General features: G+C 45.2%; 1 protein-coding gene and 1 pseudogene across 1 annotated transcript; both read right to left on the bottom strand.

The window, feature by feature from the left end:
- Positions 1–3,380: 3,380 nt before the first annotated feature.
- Positions 3,381–3,928, bottom strand: LOC147906015 (peptidyl-prolyl cis-trans isomerase FKBP42 pseudogene; annotated as a pseudogene).
- On the bottom strand, positions 3,928–20,344 carry LOC147906014 (peptidyl-prolyl cis-trans isomerase FKBP42-like). Its single transcript, XM_087382678.1, has 6 exons — positions 20,183–20,344; positions 19,815–19,991; positions 19,033–19,122; positions 18,672–18,856; positions 18,119–18,290; positions 3,928–3,985 (listed from the first exon to the last, which is right to left on the bottom strand). The coding sequence occupies exons 1-6, from the start codon at positions 20,238–20,240 to the stop codon at positions 3,966–3,968; spliced, it is 702 nt and encodes a 233-aa protein (XP_087238804.1). The 5' UTR covers positions 20,241–20,344; the 3' UTR covers positions 3,928–3,965.
- Positions 20,345–20,787: the final 443 nt, after the last annotated feature.

The following is a 20,787-nucleotide window of genomic DNA, read 5'->3' as shown; positions in this document are numbered from 1 at the left end:
TAGCCATAGCAATGGTGAGCTGCTGCCCCAACTGCTGACCCATCTGCTGAAAAGCCCCCTGAAGCATCGAGGCCAATGCATCTAGAAACTGTGTGTCGGTAGGCATAGCAGAAACTGGCTGTGAAGGAGATGCACCCTCTGGGACCGGCATCTGCTCCTGCTGAGCAACATCGTCACCGTGCTGAGATGACTCATCTGACCGGGGTGCACGTTTGGGTGCCATGAGTGACACGAGGAAAATGTGCCAAGTGTCGAAGGCTCGATGTAGAGGCTCGCGAGGTGTCAGTAAAGAGGCTCAAATGCAGTCGTTGAAGAGGTTCGAAGAAAGCTCGATGAAGAGGCTGGAAACGGGGCTCAAAATGAGCCACGAAGGTGGCTTAGAAAGGCCCAGAATAGGGCTGTAGGAGTACCCTAAAAGAGGTTTTTTTTTTTTTTTTTTTTTTTTTTTTTTGTGGAGCTTAGGACAACTAAGACACCTAGGGTAGTCTCAACTAAACCAAACTGACTAAACCCAACCTTATCCAATCACTAACCTAACTAGACCTAACCAGACCTAAACTAACCTAACCAACCAAACCTAAACCTAACCCTAACTGAACTAACCCTAGTTAAAGTATAGGACCTTGTAGACTAAGGTTTGCAGGGCGACAGAGGTGGCGCGCGACTGGCGGAGCAGAAGGCGACGGGGAGGAGACGGCGGTGCGGTTGGCAGAGCAGAAGGCGACGGGGAGGAGACGGCGGTGCGGTTGGCAGAGCAGAAGGCGACGGGAAGGAGACGAGGTTCGGAGGCGGTGCGGCGTAGGAGACTACAGGGTGTAGATGCCACGAACAAAGATGGGCTCCGGCGACTCACGAACGGAGATGGGAGGCGCAGGGCTCCGACGAATCACGGAACGGGGATGGAGGCGTGTTGGACGGGCAGCTTGAGGCTGTGGTGATGGGCAGCTCGAGGCCATCGGTGGCAGCCGTGTGGAGCTTCAGATTAAAATGGTCGGAGGGCTCTCGTGCGCTTGGGCTGTGGTCTCGTGGATGCCCTCGTGGGTTGCTGTGGAGCGCTGGTACTGTTTGCTTGCTCGAAAGGGGATTTGCAAGTGAAGGGGAAACGAAGGTGCCAGAGATCGGAGCTCTGATACCAATGTAGAGAAGGGGGAAGGGGCAGATTTGGAGATGGGGAGAGAATAGCAAAAGGAGGGGAGGAGAAGAGAGGAGAAGGGGAAGGAGAAAGGAAGAGAGAGAAGGCTGAGGGAATAGAGAGAGGGAGAGAGAGAGAGTGTGAGCGTAGGCAGTAGGTAGCAGGAGGGAGCGTAGATAGGATTAGATGTCACATCAAAAAAGTGCCTTACAATCCTTTTGGGTTGACTTATATAGTCCCCCACAGTTCCCACATTTCCTTTACTATTCTCCCATCTATTACCCCCTTAAAATCCTTCTTTTTCCCACCTTCATTACAATTCTTTTTCTCTAAAGGGTAAATACATGAGATTGAACCTCTTGATTAACCTGGAGATAGCCTTTGTTTACCCGTATCTAGTAATACTCACATTCGACAAACAAACAAAGCATTGCATAAGAACTTGCAAAGTATCACGATTCTTGCATAAGAACTTGCAAAGTATCACCATTCTTGTTTCTTGTCAACCTCATCCAAGGAGTCATCAACAAGAGACCTTCTCTTATGTTTATCTTTCCAATTGCCAATTTCTATTTTCCCCTTTTGCTTTTGTTTTCCACGTCCATTTGGTTGCCATTACAAGATTTCACCACAGTTGAGTTTCAAATTGAATTGGCATGGCTTAGACACTCACTTAGCTTCCAAATCTTCCCTGATATGTTTCTCTCTATGCCCATATGAGCATTCAAAATCTTTACAGTAACATGTAAGGAACTACCCAAGCAAACTGGTGAAGGATCCCTTGTCAATGCGCAATTGCCACGTATCCTCGTACCTTTGCCACATACAAATATCTGTTTCTTCTTGGGACCTGGTAGAAAGCACATCATAGCTTTCGAGAATAGCAAAGGATTATTCCTCGGCCTCAAAGACCGACTCAACTCAATAAATGTGCTACCTTTGTCTTGAGATCACTACTCCACTAACCACCCAACGTTTCTACACCTTGCAGAGTCTTCATGGCCTGCATTGACACATTCTTATTAAGATGAGCTCGAGTTGGTGAGCCATCCTACACCAGCTCCCTCGAGGCAAGCATGCAAGACTCTCTCTTATCACGCTTCTTCAAAACCCAACGAATCAGTCCATCACAAAGGCTCCCTTCAGGAGCAACAAGATTAGTGTATTGACTCATGCATCTAGGAGTTACACACCTATCACATTTACTCACAACTGCACATGCAAGAAAGCTGTAAAAATAAGTAACTTCATGAACGGTGACGTGAGGTGACTTTCTTGGTTCACTCTAAAGAGCCTTGTTTTATGCTTAAGATGTAGATCAAACAACCGGATAAACTGCTCTCTCCATAGTTTGAACAAGAATATTTCTCATGTTTAGCCATATGCCTTCTTAAGATATGTTATTCTTTTAAGGTTATTAATTTCATACAAATGCAAATTTTCAACTCAAGACTTGCCCTAGCTTTATCCAACACTTTAGAATTAAAAAAGGGTACAATTTCAGCGTGTCTCAGTTTTTTAGGGCCATCAAGCAGTACATAAATTTGGTGTGTGCATAATTCAGGCGTGTCTTAGTACAGAACGTTCAGATATTCCATTCTGCAGAGAGAGATCAATAGTTGTTTCAAAGCACGTGCATCTGCTATTACAACAGACAATGAATGAACAGAATCATAACACTATTACGGTTTCTACTTTTAATGTGATTCTTGGGAACTTGAGAACATTTAATGGCAATAACTGAATCGTTTTTTATTCTTTTAGCATAAAGTTCCTCCTTAATGGAGACCTTTTTCTCTTTGAACAGTCCTTCCATGTACATATATAGCTTTTAGGAAAACAGTTCGCCGGCCTCTCTTTCATAACAAAATCCGCTCAGAGCTTGCCGCAACTGGAACTAAGGCATTAGCCATAAATTACTATCATGCCTACAACAAATGGACAGGTCACTCTTTCCAAACTAGCACCTCAAGTCCAAATATATGCAAACTGCCAAATAGGTAACGATCAGTGTAGGACACAAATCTTCCCTGTGGGGGGGCGAGAGTTAACACTCCTTGGAAGTTAATCTGGCAATTTGCAGGTTCTCTCTTACTCGGAATGCTAATCATCCTTATTATTGTAAATTCTAAAAATTGATCTAATCTTTGACGTAATCCAGCTCCACAATATCTGATACCAGTACAATTTTCTTGTCTTTGCAGCACGAGGAGGACCAAATAATCCCTTGTACAGTTCCTTCTGCTTCTCATATTCTTTCTTTGTCCTGTTCAGCAAGTAGACGCAGCTCTTTAACAACAACTTTGTCTTCCGGAGATAGCTTCTTAACTTTCTTGAAATCCTCTCTGGCTTCATCTGTCCGACCAAGAGCAGCACGAGCCTTGCCTCGTCTAAACAAAGCTTTGACATTTGTCTCATCCTCCTGCAAAACCTGATGAAGTTCCAAGCATATTTGGAGCAATCAGAAAATCTGCTTGTTTGCATTCTAGCCCAATACTCAAGTGATGCCTCAATAATCTTCAAACGTTTTGTCAAGCTAAGGCAAGCAAGCACACTAGAAAAGCTTTTTGGATCCTGGAAATCTTATATCCCTAGGGCATCTGACGCAGAAATTAAACGACTTGATTGAGTGGTTTTTACAAAGATTTGAGCCAGTCATTGTAAATTGACCTTAATCAAGCTTTGACAAATTCAACATACCATACTGCACTGTGCAATTGCATCATCATAACGATCCAATCTCAACATACAGGCTGCCATGTTCAACTGGCATGGATGTTTTACAGCATTCGCCATGTCCTTGTATTTTCCAAATAACTGAAACATGAACTCATCATTCATATACGCCAGAGCCTGATCCAAACACAGAAAAATAATAATGTCATGATCTGATGCTGTGCATGCAAACAAATTGGGACCCACCAAGGTTGAAAACAACCTATACTTTCAAAAGATTAAATATATCAAATCTTACAAAAAGATGGCCAGTTTTCTCTTTCAATGCCTCACAGAGAGGTAATTCTTTGTATTGTTTTCAAAGTCCTCATAGGAGTTACCTTTTTCACGCGGGGAGGGAGAGGAGCAGGGGATACCTGGCTCCCTCCCCAGGGAGAGTGTTAATTGCAGCTATATCTGTAAACGTAGTACTGCATCAAGACTGGAGGACACTTTATACCAATGTTCAAGAAGAGTTAAATCATCCTAAACTCCTGACTATTCTAGTTGGCTGGCTAGCCAGACTGAGGCTAGGTTGGCTGGCTCCTTGTCCAGTTGGCCATTGGCTGGCCTGTGTGGGTGGCCTTTTGGCTAGCTTATGGTGCCGCTAAATGGGCTGTCTCAGGCCCTGTGTTCTTGTCTGCTACCCTTCCCATTCTTGTTGCCTCAATGCGAACCTCTACCATTACTGACTCCTCATGGTCATGCAAAGAAGTGAGATCCACGTCGACGGATGTATCTCACCTCACCATAATTGCAGAGTGCTCAATAACGGGGGTGATGAAGAGAAGCCGACCACCAAGGAATCAAGGTGATGACTCTTCCTGCACTGAAAATGAGCTTTTCCACTTAATGTGGAAAAATAAACTTGGTGGATCCAGCCTTACGATGGAAGAGCCAGATCCTTCCCACTAAACGATGGAGACAACTAAAGATCAACTGGTTAAGGAGCCACACTAGACTTCGATAATTGAATGAACCTGCTGATGGAGAATGAGGGTCAATTCCCCACATGTAAGGCGTACATACGAGGAGAGCATGGAGGATTGACACCGGTAGAAAGACAGGGGGAATGATGAGGGAGAAAGGGGCTGCCAAAAGGCAGCACATTGAACTGAGCATGTGGACAGCATGCATATATTTTTCCTACTTCAAAAAAAAAAAGTTTCTGTCTTTACCCTGTTAACCAAATCGATAAATACATGTCCAAAACTATTGCAACAACAGCTAGCATACATTAAAGATAATATACTAGCTAATAATAATCTGTCTTTAAAGATGATATGCGTGGTGTAGAGCAGGCATTTGCTGCTAACTACAAAGGAAAGGCAAAGTTTGCTGGTTTTCAGCCAAAGCATGATGCAGGAGAGCCATCTGGAAAGGACAAGAAGAATGCAAATAAGCCCAAGAAAAGGGGCAGATGCTATCACTACAGATCACCACATCTCAGTGTGTCCAAAGAGGATTGCAAGGGAGAGGGAGAAAAATAAAGAGTCTGGCATGGCAGTTGCAGATTCTTCATTCCATTGGTCCTGAGCACTCCAGAGCACTCCTGCAGTAACCTGCTGGAGAGCAACGTGGAGGGCAGAAGCACAGCAATGTTCCAGAGTTCCATACCCAGTTCAACCTGCAGATCATTCTTAAAGGTGAAGAACAGAGGGAACTTGAGAGTTGAAGGAGTTCTTGCAGGAGCAACAGTCCCAGACTTCTACATGTCAGAGGGATCTTTGTCTGCAGAGAACTAAAGAGCTTATTTGGCAGGAGTTGAGCCGCTACTGAAGCCTGCAGGAGGCACATAGCAGAAAAGAAAGAGTTTTCCACAGAGTGCAGCGAAGAGATGTTAGAAATCGAGGGTATGCACAGCGGAAGACTGATAGAATAGCCCAGGAACTCACACAGCATGTGTGGGGAGTGGAATCACAAACTTCTTAAACTTATGTGCATCAAATAGATGTGCAGACTCATCAATAGACAATAATCCAGCCAGATATAGAAACCACCAAAACAATATATTTCCGTCCAAAGCTATGGACACAATACAAAAGAGATAGATCCAAAGTCCCACCAGAGTGATCCTTTGATCTTACCACCATGTACTTCTACTATCTGCCGGATATCTCTAGACTTGAGCCCGCATGCTCCACCTCGAGTACATGTGGACTCTCCCTGCAGATCACAACACCTTGCTGCCCTAGAAGACACCCAAGGTCTAGCCCTTGAGAGGTCAGTCTGCAGCAACTCCTGGACTCCTCTGCCACCTCGATGTAGGCCTGAGGGTGTGAGTACAGCTGCTCCTGCTGCTCCTCTGATGGCTGACCTGTTGGATCAATGAATGCCCTGCAATGGACTGCTTTTATAAGCCTCAAGGGCCCTTGAAAATACCGACTGGTCTGCCATAAACTGGCCGACTCAGCAGATTTTGACATCGAAACGTTCCCAAGGACTACGACCAGGGAGTTACTGGAGCATCGTCATTGAAGTGTTGGCATTGTGCCTAGATGTGTCGGTCAGAAAGGGTGTTGGAAAGGTCACCTCCCCATCTGTAAGCCCCCATATGAGGAGAGCATGGGGGGGTGAACCTGTCTAAGAGATGGCCACATGGGCAGCATCATGGCTGCCATGAGGGCAGGGATCAGATAGAGAAAAGAGAGGACAAGGGTACCTGGCTGATCTGCAGGAGCATAAGGCGGAGCAGAGGACAGCAGCAGGGACCCAAGAGAAGAGGCTATGAAGTCATGGATGGCGTCAACAAAAGTACAGAGCAGTAGGGTGCAGCAGAGGTGGGACAGACCAGCACATGGGTCAGCCAAGAGAGAGGCTGGTTGGGCAGGCAGCCAACCAGGCCTTATATAAGGCAGACCTAGGGGCTGGGCCCTTGCGTTGATGTGAGGGGCAAAGCCCTAGTTTTGTGGGCCAAAGGTCCCTAGTTTTGAGCCCCAGAAGGGGCACTTTAAGGAGATTCCGCTGCGTGGGAGTTGACCTTTAGCAAGCAACTCCCTAATGATACCCGACAAATGATATAAGACACATAACATGACATGATAGGAACTTCCTGATACATGGTGGTTCTTTCCTATGGTTCCTAGTTTCATAAGTAGTCTTTTCTTAGTTTCGGGGGATGTACTTGTTAGAATTTAGAGCATCTCATGCATGCAGAGTGAGGACTTCTATGTGGGTGTGCCCACCCTGGAAAGGAGTAGTTTTCTCAGTTAGTTTGCAGCCTGTTTACCAAGGCATTTGGCCAGGGTTAGAGGCAGGTTAGAAGACTGGTAGAGGGCCTATTACAGGCTGGTTTTGTGCCAGCTGGCTGGGGCTAACCAGGCCAGCAGTGTGGCTGACCAGGGTTGGGTCAGTCAGCTGATCAAGTTCGTGTCAGGTAAAGCAGACCTAGGTCGGCTATCTGCAGACCCTACCCCCACACTATAAATAGGGCTTCCTTGCCACATCTGGATAAATCCATTTCCTCCCATATCTCTGGTTGGCACTGTTTCCCATGCTATAAACGAAGTTATCTTGCCTCATTCAATCTCTCTCTCTCTCTCTCTCTCTCTCTCTCTCTCTCTCTCTCATGTATGCTTCCGCAATGTGCAACATTTACATGGTATCAGAGCCGCAAGTCATCTAGAAGCTACCTTGGACCTGGAGAGTGTGGGGCTCATGAAATTTACCACTGGCAGGCGTGACACACGTCAGAGGGTGCTGGTCAGGGTGCTGGTCACTGAAAATTTTTAAATCAATTTCTTCACTTTAAAATTAATACAAGTTTGACGTTTGAAGTTTGAAGTTGAAAGTTTTGTAGCTCTCTGTCAATTAAATGTGTACAATGTATATTTTCCTGGTTGTTTAAATTGTAAAATTAGGGTCACGAATGATTCAGCCCTAGGGGCTGATCCATACTTCCGTACCCATATACCGTATGCGTATGTTAACGTATGGAAAAAACTATGATTGCAGGCATGGACCCCAAGGGATTTGGAATTTTTTGAAGAAGGCGCCTTAGCAGCTTCTTCTGCCTTCCTACTTTCCCATCCGGCCCCCCTTCTCTTCTTTCCCCAGCCACCCTCCTTATCTCTTCTTCTTTCCCACCCATCCTCCCCTTCATCAGGGCTGTTCCTCCGATTTTCAACACGTGTGTGTGAGTGATTGGAGTGGATCCATGGCACACCCGTGTATGAGCAAGGAGGACAAATTCAATGGATCCAATATGCTCATTGGAAGCTGAACATGAAAATCTAGTTCATTCACAAAAGCCTCTAGGAAATCATTCAAGGGTATGAAAGGAAGACCAAACATCCAAAGAACTCGATATGTTGGGATTGACCGGGATGAAGCTTTCCTTGAGGAACTCCAAGATTGGGAGGACCGTGATTCTAAGGCACATTCGGCGTTGGTGCGGACCATTACGAACGAGGTCTCCCCAGCAGTGCAAACCTTGGCTAGTGCCTCTAAAGTCTGATCCAGGTTGAGGATCTCTATGCCCGGGATTCTTCATACGGGGGTTGTCACTTTGCAAGGTCAGCTCTACAGTCTTGAATTTCCTGCAAGTAGCTTGATGCAGCCGTTTATAATGAAGGCCAAGGTAATCCATGACCAGCTACAGGCAATGGGTGCTTCCTTATCCTCTCCTCAGTTGGCTGCATTTATCCTCACGAAGCTTCCAACAGCGTATGATGTCATTTCCCAAGCATTGCGGTGCCAAGTTTCGACAAATCAGTTGGATTTTGATGACATCTGCTCCCTTCTCTTGGAGGAGGAATCTATTCTCCTGTCCCAGGTAAGTTGAAAGTGTCTCATGGTGGTGATCAGGGACTTTTGATAGTGTAGAAGAAAGGAAGAAGCTGGTGCTATGCCCGTGGGAAGAGAAGTCACTTTGCAAATGATTGTCGGTCCAAGCACAAGACGAAATCCAAGGACTAGGACACAACTTCATCAGGCACGCTCTTCTTCGGACAAGTCTGGTGATCCGAGGCAGCTCTTGCTCAAGAACTCCAGATTGCACCTGCTTTCTAGCAAAAAGGTAGGGATGCCACAGCCAGAGAGGGCTTATGGGCGGAAGAGCGGGCTGAGCTATGGACTTGATGTGTTCGAAGTTCATTGCTTGGTGTAGCAAAGACTATGGACAGGACGTTTTCGAGTTTATTGTTCGGGGTTCCTAGATGTTATGTGTTCGCCAATGGATATTGGGCATGGTTTGCTCTACAGCTCAGCATTCTTTACTTGGAATTCACTGCACACTGGTATGGAAAACCAAAAGCCAAGCAGATCTCTTTGCTGTTCATGGTGGCATTGTGTTTCGAGGATCCAGATTGACAGGTGCTCTCTCCAAAGTGATTCCAATATTCAGGTGCTGGAGGGTCCATGGTTGCATCTTCATTTAGAGCATCTCATGTGTGGAGAGTGAAGGGCTTCTATGTGAGTGTGCCTGCCCTGAAAAGGAGTAGTTTTTGCAGTTAGTTTGGGGGCTGTTTACCAGGGCATTTAGCCAGGGTTAGGGGCAGGTTAGAAGGCTGGTCAAGGGCCTGTTACAGGCTGGTTTTGTGCCAGCTGGCTGGGGCTAACCAGGTCAGCAGTGTGGCTGACCAGGGCCGGGTCAGTCGGCTGACCAAGGGCAGGTCAGTCGGCTGACCAAGGTCGGGGCAGCTGAGCTGACCTGGGTCGGGTTAAGCGGACCTGGGTTGGCTATTTGCAGCCCCTATCCCAACACTATAGATAAGGCTTCCTTGCCACATATGGATTGTTCCATTGCGCTTGCCACGTATTCATTCTTCCATTTCCTCCTCACAAACACCTCTGGTTGGCACTGTTTTGCATGCTATAAACGAGGCTATCTTGCCCCTCTTTCTCTCTCTTGTGTACGCAATGTGCAACATTGACAGTACTCTCATGATGATTTCAGTTTTCTTTCTCATTGACTTTTTAGACCTTTTTCAGGCATTTCACATTTGATGAGTCCCCTGTTGAGGTAGTTTCATCATACACTTATCTGGGGGTCGTCTTTTCCGGACCCGCAATGCAGGCGCGCCTGAGCAGAGGATATGCTTCATTGGCTAGACTAGAGGGACAGTGCTGCCGCTCTCATTTTCAGGATCCACGGACCAAAGGGTTGGCTTTTTGACTCCTTGGTCCGCCCTGCAGGGATGTATGGCAGCCCATGCTGGGGGGCAGATTTGTCGGATACAGAGTGGGCCAAGGTGGAGCGGCTACAGGTTCTCATGTTATCACGGATGATCTGTGGTAAGCCATCTGTCCCTCACCAGATCATTCAGGTGGAGTTTGGGTCACCCCCATTACAGCTAGATGCTGCATTTCAGGTCATTACATATCTGTACCGAGTCAGGGAGTATGGGGATTACACATCCGGGCGTAGCAGGATACCATGGCTAGCACTGTCCTCTTCTATGGCACTTGCAACAGGGCAAGATCAGAGGTGTTGGTATGCACGCACAGAGAGATGGTTTGCAGGACTAGGGCTCCACATGGACAGACTACCTCCTTTCCAATACAGCATGGACGCTCCTTTCTCTCCCCTCCTATCACACGAGGTCAACCAGGTTATTCTTGAGGATCTACTACAACTACACATATTCCGGACTTGGTTGAGCCCGAGTGATCTTCCAGTGAAGATGAGTTCTACAAAGATCACTTCCTACATATCACAGTGGAGGGTTTCATTGATCCACCAAGATACATGCAGATTCACCTACCCCACTCGCTGAGGATCTCCCTTGGGCAGTTCCGGGTCTCTTCACACAGACTTCGTATCGAGAGCGGCCGAGCAGAGCGGTTACCTAGGGAGAGGCGCATATGCACACTGTGTGACATGCAGGAGGTTGAGACGGAGGAGCACTTTATCTTCAGGTGTCCTATTTACTATGAGATCCGAGGGCGTTTCTACTGCCTCTTCAGAGATAGTTATGGGATGTTGGCCCATGTCCTCTCTTACCCAGACTAGCGATGCTTGGCTGGTTTCATTCATGAGATGCTCAGACACCGAGATAGGATACTCCGAGCACAGAGACAAGAGTAGCCTTCTCCCTCGACTGATCCCTCTCAGAGCTCTATCACGGAGTTCTTTCAGCTAGATCACATAGACTCCCTCGAGGCGAGACCCCGACATGACCGTGACCCGGAGCCTGTGACCCGACAGCTCAAACAGAGGGTTGACTCACATATCAGACTTGGGGACATCCCCTCCTTGTTTAGAGTCGGAGCCCGACCGACGGGGGTCACAGTGGCCTTGGTTAGACGCAGAGCTACGACCAAGAGACGTATCAGGACTGCACCCTTGAGGAGGCGACAACGTTCTATTGCTGACCTCATGCCTCCACTTCCACAGCCTCATACATCCCGATATTGTGTTGCTGACGATGATGATGATGATGATGATGATGGTTATGGTGATGCCGACGATGATGCTGAGATGGATATATATATACATATAGTCGGGATATGACTATGTTGTACTTAGGACTTAGTACTGCCATTTTGCATTTTTTTGCATTCTGCATTGGTATGGATGCTCGTTTAGTAGCTCCACTACCACAACTCATTGTATCAGGTTTTTCAGTCTCATAGACCCATCGGTCTTCCGAAGACTTTAATAAACTCTCTCCCTCTCTCTCTCTCTCTCTCTCTCTCTCTCTCTCACACACACACACACACTTTTTTTTTTAATAGTAATATCTAGTGCAGTATATTTATATGCTCATGAATTTACATGATGGGAGGTCTCCGAAATGGAGAGTATCCCAAAGATCATAAAACTAAAAAGAAAAGCTCTATGCAAGAAGCATCCATATCACCCTCATGGCAAGCATCATATAGGGATTGCCGCAATGAGGCTCGGAAAGATTCATATGACTTGTGAATCTGCCGACCCAAGTATGCCAAATTATGCTCACTCCAAATTGTCCAAAGAGCCCAATATCTCACCCAAGAGAGAAATAGTGAGTATTGAGACAAAGACCTCATAAATCTGCCAAAGAGCCAGAAATGTTTCCCAAATCTGTGACTCGGGAAACGGAGACGAAGATGATCTGAAATTCTCCTGAGAAGGATCCTAGAACACGGGCAGTGCCAAAGCAAATGAAGAACAGTCTCTGAAGGAGCCTAACATCTTAAACATGTGGATGGTGCAATGCGACGTTTAGCAAGTGTGACCCCCACTGACAATATGCCTGTCATACATCTCCAAAGAAAAAGTCTTTGTTTCAAAGGCATTTTACACTTCCATAATATCCCGAGATTCTTCCGCCACCATGAGAGGGGCTTCCTTATATGCCACAGAGAATTAGCATATTGCTGAATCCATGGAGCAGGCTGAAGAAGCCTGTAGGCTTTGATGGAGGTTAAGGCAGAAAGAGGAACAAGATGAGTGCATGTAGCAGAGGGTTGCAATTGCCAATCCGTAAGCATGTCTGTGTCAGCCACAGGAGGAACAGGTAGAAAAGGATGTAACAAATCAACAATTTTCTTCCATATAGACCTATGATGCATTCCCAATGCATAGGAAGCAGTGGCCTGATAAAAAGATAAAACATAGCCCTGATCATCTACCACATCATGTATGTATCTAATTCCCAATTTCATGAGATTGTATGCTCGAACAGGTTCCTGTAAAGCGAGTGGAATGTCAAAGATGGCACTCCAATGAATACTTTCTTTCCTCATTGAGTTTGTCCCCGAGCAATTATCAAGAGCCCATTTGACCTTAGAAAGTAGTTGTTTCCAGTCAAGTATCAGAGCAGTAGAGAAAGGACAACCAGGTATCTTCCCTACAAATCTCCCACCAATGACAACCTCCCAATGATCAGTAGTCCAACGACCATAAGCACAAGTCTTCATGTTGACACACATGGATGCTAGCATACAAGTCCATGGCTGTTGTTGGCGGAAAAAAGTATGCAGCATAGTCGCCTTCCTTGCAAGTACATGATATCTTATATTGAGGACATTAAGTCCACCATGCATCCTAGGAGAGCACACCATTTCCATCTTCATCAGTCTCAATGCTTTCACAGCAGTTTTTGTCCTCCATAACATCTCCATAGCTTGAGACATAAAGGCTGAAATATCCCTGGAGGACCAATGCAACAAAGGCAAATAGAACTGGACATAGGACATTACAATGGACTGTACTATTCTGAGCCTGACATGAAGAGGCCAAGTAGAAATCTTCCAGTATTCCAGTTTATGTTGAAGTCTTTGGAAGATCCATTTTAGCTGCTGCTTCCTGGTGATATGCCATCCTATGGGATATCCCAAATGCCTAACTACATCTTTGGAATGCACCACCTGACCTGGCCAAAGAATAGAATGCCAGTCACATCGTTTCAGGGAAAGTAATTTAGATTTGTCAAAATTGACATGCAATCCCGCTGCCAAACCATACAATGAAAGAGTGGTCATAAGCATGTGAACTTCCCGGGGAGAATTCTGTGGCATAAAGAAGGAATCATCAGCATATGCTTGTGCCAAAAAAGATGCAGCCCCAAGGATTTTAAGACCAGTCATCTATCCTGTGTTTGTAAGATGATCAAGATACATTAAAAGAGGATGGGTCGCAATGGCATAGAAGAGAGCACTGAGAGGGCAGCCCTGTCTAACTGATCGACCCAATGTCCATGACCAAGACAAATGACCCCCAAGAATGCACTGAGAAGTAGAGCTAGAGTAAAGCCAGTAAACTGCATTTGCTATCTTGGGACCAAAGCCCAACTTTGTCATGATTTGAGAGATAAAATCCCATTGAACAGTGTCAAATGCCTTAGCAATATCCACCTGCAATATGAGCACATCTTGATGCGAATACTTAGCATATTCAATTGCAGTCAAGGCATTGGATATATTGTCATGGATTTGTCTTCGCGGCACAAACCCATACTGATGAGGATGAAGTCCCGCATCCAGTATCCTGTGAAGCCTATGCACAATTTTATAAACTACAGGCATCAAAGTAATAGGCCTCCAATCTGACATATGGTCACACAGATGTTTTTTGGGCACAAGTTTGACTATGCCATGCTTCCAAGAGTGCGGCAACTAATTTTCTTGCCAGGCAACATTGATCATTTGCAAGAGGACTTCTTTCAAATCATCCCAAAAAGAAATATAAAATTCCACCGTAAGGCCATCCCAACCAGGGGACTTGTATTTGTTGAGGTGGAACAATGCATTATCAAGTTCTGTGTCAGTAAAAGGTCTCTCCAAGATAAGAGCATCATCCATTTCCACTATTCCGGAAACATATTCGAGAAACTCAGTCCTAGCATCAGTCATTTGATTTGATGGGGAACCAGGAGCGGAGAACAATTTCTGGAAATAATTTTGGCATTCATCTTGGAGATCAGAGAAAGAGTGCGTCCAAGGGCCATCGAGCTTCCTTACCCTTAGACATGAGTTTTTCTTTCGAGTAGCATGCAAGCCCTAGAAGAAGGCTTTTGATGAGCAGCCCTTATCCATGAGGGGCTTCATTCTTGCCCTAATCTGCCATTTGTGCAATTTCCTCTAATCATTAACAGTCAATTTAATCTGAGCATGTGAAAGGGAATCGTTTTCTGAATCAGAGACAGGCCTTAACTGAGAAAATTCAGTCAATTGTTGTGCTGTCCTTTTTGCCCATTTGACCTCATTCCTCCATTCAGTCATATGCAACCTGCAAAGGCAAGGGATGAATTGCAAGTCTGATCATTTGCTGGAAATAGTGATGTCAGAAATAAGCCTGATTAACATGCAATAATCTACTGGAAAGGGGTGGCAAATCATCCAGAGGCATGCCAAGCCGCAAATTCATCCACAATGGGGCATGATCTGACAAGCCCAATGAGAAATCTATAAGGAGATGAGGGCTAAAATCTGCAAATTGTTGTGGGTGAAACAAATACCATCTGTCAAGCCTTGCCCAGTATGTAGTAAGAGCATTATGATGAAAAGTATATCCAAGCACTGACCCTTGGAGAAGCAGCCATAAATCTTCAGCCTGCACAGAAAGAAGCATGCTATCCCATTTCTGTCTTTCCAATGATAGCATATGAGATCTTGAAGTGGTGTTATCTCTTGGTAGAGGGGAATTATTAAAATCTCCACAGATGAATGCATTGGATCTCCATGGATATCTGCATAAAGAATCCCATAATGAAGCCCTCATGGCAGAGGTCTGGGAAGCATAGACTGATGCAAACTCAAGAATATCACCATTGACATTACATTGTATGACCATCATCTACCACTGCTGTCATTGAAGGCTAACTAAGGTTCCAGCTCATGTCTAACCAGTATGCATACACCTGAGTAGGTAGTGGTACCAGCATAATATATATCATAACCGCCAAAATAATCATGATGACCAACCATGGAGTGTTGATTATGCTCTTGCAAACAAACAATATCTGGCTGCATTTTATGTACATAATTCCCATAAAAGCCTCCACTTGGAGACATTGCAGAGGCTCTGTACATTGTATGTAAAGCACTTAAGTGTTTGAGGCATGAAAGAGGTATATACAGCAAGGTATCAGAATAAAACAAGACATCAGAGAGGGAATCACATATGAATCACATTTTTCCCTTCTTTTGAATCACATATGGGGATGCCCTTCTTCAATACCCCCACCCAATTTTGAAGGATAGGAGCTGAAGTAGAAGCCTGTCCGGGTGAAGGAGAGGAAGCATCCCATTGACGAGATTGAAGGGGGTGTTGCTTCAATACAACCACCTTCTTAGGTTGTTGAAAACCATCCTGATCATTCCCCGCAAATTCCTTCATCTTCTCTTTTCCTTTATCTTTTCCTTTTCCAGCAAGTGACTGCACCTGATTGATTGGTTTGGCATTCTTTGCTCCATTTCTATTTGCTGTCTTAGCTTGCAAATTCTCATTCATTTCCCGTGTCTGGGGCGGCAAGGCATTGGGAGGGGGCTGATGCAGAACCATTGGGCATTCAGAGGCTAGATGCCCAAACTTGTGGCAGGCAAAACAAGCTCCTGCAAACATGCCCCACTTCAATTCAAAATACTTTTTTCCCAATTGCACTCCCTCAACTTCCACTGCAATAGAAGGAGGGGTAGGTGTATCATTGTCCCAGAGAATGCAGAACCTGTTACGGTTTCCCATGAGGCATGGAGAACAAATGACCTGTCCCAAAGAAGCAGCCAAGCCAGGCAACTCTTCACACATATAGTTCGGGAAGTTAACAACCTCAACCCATACAAGACAATGATGTCGTATAAGACTTTGATAATCCTTGTTTGGGGACCAGGGCATAGCATGTACCATCTACTTCTCGTAAAACAGGGGAGAGAACTCGAGAAGCCTCTGCTTACACGAAGCATCTGATAAATGCACCTCATAAAAGCCTCTGGAAGCAAAATACACTCCCTCTACAAAGCATCCTCCAAGGATGGCCTTAATCCAATGCGCGACATCACTGGCCGCTGGGATTCTTCCTGGAAAGAAAATTATAACCGCAGTTTGAGAAAACTTCCTGAGAGGATTCACGAGGGACGGCAATTTCAATTTGTACGTGACCTCTGGAACCGGTTTGCCCCATTCCTGTCATGACTGCTGAAAGTCATCCTTAAGGGTGTCAAACACGTACTGAGCTTCCATAGTAAGTTCATCATCTTGTGATGCAGGCTCTAATAGGCGGCGCTTAGCATCTGCGGGCCTTTCTTTTCAAGCATATGTACAAACATCCAAACCTGAAGCCATGATTGAACTACGACAAGACAAGAAGGAAAAAAAGAGCGTACAGACACAGGACTGTACGGAGAAGTACAGAAACAACAAACGTGTACGGAGCTGCAGACGGGACTGTACGGAGATGTAGACGGAGCTGTACGGACGTACGAAGCGTGGTCTTCTTGAAATCTGTATGGAGATGCAGATGGGACTGTACGGAACTGCGTGCAGAACTGCACGGAGGTACGTCCACCTGACCTATCTGTGTGTACGGACGTACAAACAGCGTGCGAACGCTGTATGGGGACCGTACAGGTGTATGGACAGAAGGGGGAGGCTGTACGGAAACCTTGACGAGGCTGAACAGCAGAGGTCGCACTCTCTCTCTCTCACACACACACACACATCCACACTCTCTCTCTCTCTCTCTCTCTCTCTCTCTCTCACACACACACAAGTTCGCACACCCGGCATGCACATTAGTTCCTTCACTCATTTTCTCATTCCTTTTGTCCCCTCCTGCTATTTCTAGCATCTAGCAGACTAGGGAGATATGAAGGTCATATCAAACTTGATGTATTGTGCACTACAAAGTTGACTTGTATAGCCCTTCCTATAATGCCCCCTATTGCACTATTTGGCTAGCACAGTCCTACCCATATTACTCGTACTGAGTTTTTGTCACAACTCCAAAGGTCAACAGCAGACCCAGCTGTGCTGACACCTAGCATTGAAGGAGAAGGCAAATGAAGAAGTAGGCTCACTCTCCTCAGTCAAGCTTTAACTGCTTTAGAAGACTCTCCCACACAAGCAAAGCACAAAAGCCTAGAAAGAAGGTGCAGCGGTTATGCAAGTTCATTCCTAATATGGAACATCTTTTTTTTTCATTTAAAAGCCTTGATGAGCCCATCAAGCATATAAGAAACATAAGGCAACAACAGTTTCAACACAGATTAAGTCATCCACATAATCATATACAGGTGAGCAAGCACAGACGGTTGAGGTGTTTCAGCCCACAAGTTGGGAAAGTATGGTTAGGGATATTCCTCATTAAATATTCTGCAATGATTGACAATCTGAATGACACATACATATGATAGTCGTATGGCTAATATTGAGATAGTTCTTTCTAAAGACTCGTTTTAGCAGTGTGTTATCATCCTAACTCTGACAGCTGCTAATGGTAAGGAAGTTTGATGATACGGACATAGCATCACACACATATGAGCACATGGTGCTGCCCAGAACTACATCTCACGCACCCCTGCTATGGAGCACGTCCCATGTTTAAGCCAGCAAGAGTCAAACTTGACACCTCCATCTCTAGGACAAAAAGATGGATTATAGTGACTTGCTGTTTCCAAGGTTCTTTTCTGCTGTATTTCTTGTCTTGCAGGCTGCACATTATATGCTTTCAGCAGGAGCACACCTTTGAGGGATTATCAATGTGCACAAATATAATTTTTCCAAACTAGCAATCTTAGCTTTTGCCAGAATAGCTCATAAAAAGTGAGTATAGAATTGTGTGGCATTTCATTTCTACAGTTGTATTGATTAGAAAAGGAATTGACAGCCCTCTTGTTAACTCTGATAACCTTTTAGTTGTTTTGGGACGAAAATCAGGTTTTGGCAAGGATTAGGTAACATCTCGTACTGCTGTATGGCTTCCTCAATCTTGTCATCTTTGAAAATCTGGTTTCCATCTGCCTTTCTCCTATCTGCTGCTTCAATACGCTCCTCAACAGTCATCTGAGAACGAGGCTTTCCCTACATGCATAATTTCAGCATAAGCTTCGTTAATCGTGACAAATTTCTCGTGAAAAAGTAGATTTTTAAAAACATTTGCATGCACAGGTACTCTGCCAAGTTACACGTGCAGTGTTTGATGTTGTCATCTACATGCTCTATAAAATATGCACATCACACACTATAAAAAGCTACTCTCAAGCTCCACATCAGAGATCGTCTTTCAATCCTCACCAACAAACAGTCATGCATTAAAACATAAACTGGAATTGGGAAAAAAGCTGGTGTACTTGGTCGAATCATGACAAATCCACTGCAGAACTGTACATGAATCAAAAAGGACACCAAGGAGAGATTGCATGAATTCGGAGCACAGTTGGAAAGGTACACTTGCACACTCACTTCTTTCCCATCCTCAAACCCAATCATCTCAACTTCATAGATAAGGTCCGCCTTTGGTGGCACGTTAGGGAAGGAAAAATTCCCTTCTTCACCATAACCAAGTTGCCAACCAACGTGAAAGAGAGCACTTTCACCAGCTTTCATGCTTCCAACTGCTATAGCGAGACCTCGATGTACTGTCTTCTCTGGTAGAAAAAATAGATAAGGTTGTAAAAGTCACATCTGAAATTTAAGAGAATTTTGGCAGCATACATAAGAAAGTAAAAGGTGAATGCACCCATCCAAATAAGCGAAATACATGTAGTTCTAACAATTCTGGGCAGAATACTAGAGGGATAGGAAGCTAAGGCTGATGATTCACCATGCCCCAGGACCAGTTCCATCGGTTGCTGTTCCTGGAAAGTATCCTGAAATTTGTGCATGATCATCTCAGTCCATGCTCGATAATGTACTGCCAGTTCAAAAAACAAGAGACGTAAAGGCAAGTTATCAAAAGTTATCAATTCACAACAAGCAGAACCCAAGTTCATTTACACTGCAAATGGAAACAAAGCATCAGTGTAAAAATGGCAATATTCTTATCATAGCACAGTAAAATCTGTCCTTGGGTTGTTACGCTGGCATGATGTTTCACCTCTATGTTTCATAATAGGCTGTATTTTATATAATGGTCCCGAAAGTTTAAACTTTTGACAAGAACTAAAGATATGGGAAGACCCAGTCTCCGAGAATGATAGTTTCCATGCAAAGCCTTGACAAGTCCACAAAGCATTCAGCCGATTGCTCAACTACCTTGGCAAATTATAGTACCTCTTAAAGCAAGCTTGCCATGTCAATTATTTTATCGCTGCATTGTTGTGATGCGTTGGAGATGTTATATTGTTCCAGGGAAAAGAAGTCACAGATGGACACACATTGATTGAGAAAGAGAGTTGTTGGCCTCTGTCGTATACAAGAAATATCAATTTTGCCAGTCTTAAGTATCTATTCCCAACAGCGAAGCACGCTTACTCCTATAAGACTCGGTCATAACATTCCCTGGACAAAGATCCTGTCTGTACGTTGATCTATAGAGGTACCCTCTTGTTGAAATAGTTTCACAATGAAGCAAATCTCACTGCATAAACCTCAACGTGCACTCACAAAAGCAAGTGGAATGTTGCGAAGGAGGCTTTCCATGACCCTCCTTTACGATTTGTTTTGTCACTCCCTCATGCAGCACTTCCACTTCCGACGCGACCTTGGGTGGCAATGCTTCGTCTCGCTCGAGAGCGGCGCTTTTAAAAACGGAGCCCTCAACTTGGACTGCGTCGTCATTGCCTGAAACACAAGCGAAAACTGTCATGGGCGTTCATGCAACTCGGGAAGTGTCCAATCAGCTGCGTGCAGGCCGGCAGAAACGCTCAAAGCGCACAGGTAGAGGCAGGATGGACAAAATTTGAAGAGAAAATCAAGGAACTGTGAGCAGGCAAAGGAGCTTGGAGAGAGAGAGAGAGAGAGAGAGAGCAAACCATCGGAGGACTCTGATTCATCTTGCTGGATTTCTGGGCGAGTGGCTTGCTGGTTCATGGTGAAGTGCAGAGCAATGGATGCTAAGGGGGAAGGGAGTTAGGCAAGAGGAGGATGAAGATGAAAGGTCAGAGAGCCATGGCTGCAACACAAGCTCACAGAGCATCTTCAATCCATATTGAGACATTTAAGTACTTGCTTGTTAGACCATCACACCTCTCACTTGAGTGCTCACATCACAACCCAACCTTGGTTTGCGCCTGTCAACATGACCTTCGGAGCCCCGTGGCCATCATCACCCGGCTCTCATTCAGAGTGGACACTTGCTAACCCAACTTTGGTCCAACGTGGACAAGCCCCAGTTCACTTGAGCAAGCAAGTTGACCAGGCAAAAAAGGACTTGCTTGAGAGGACGTGATGCCCTCTAGTTCATCAACCCACATGAATCAACCTCATAACCCAACTCTGGTTCGGAGCGAACATGTGCAAACGTGGTAGCTCTTGAGTTTCACCATGATAGCTTCACTCAGATCGTGATAACTTCGCTCGGGTTTGGAGCAAACACGAGTGCACATATTAACTCAACTTTGGTACATGAATGGACATG

This window comes from Dipteris shenzhenensis, chromosome 1, assembly GCF_047967505.1.
Source record: "Dipteris shenzhenensis isolate YYH24624 ecotype China chromosome 1, Dip_SZ_1.0, whole genome shotgun sequence".
In the NCBI taxonomy this organism is placed as follows: Eukaryota; Viridiplantae; Streptophyta; class Polypodiopsida; order Gleicheniales; family Dipteridaceae; genus Dipteris; species Dipteris shenzhenensis.
The sequence above is the reverse complement of the archived record's forward strand: the minus strand, read 5'-3'. Positions and strand labels throughout refer to the sequence as shown.

Bases quoted from the DNA above. Each gene is read 5' to 3' on its own strand.
- LOC147906014 (XM_087382678.1), bottom strand. From the start codon at position 20,240: ATGAACCAGCAAGCCACTCGCCCAGAAATCCAGCAAGATGAATCAGAG. The intron at 19,992-20,182 runs GTTTGCTCTCTC...CTTGTGTTTCAG, and splicing joins TGAATCAGAGTCCTCCGATG to GCAATGACGACGCAGTCCAA. The intron at 19,123-19,814 runs GTGAGTGCACGT...TTGAACTGGCAG, and splicing joins GCAACATTCCACTTGCTTTT to TACATTATCGAGCATGGACT.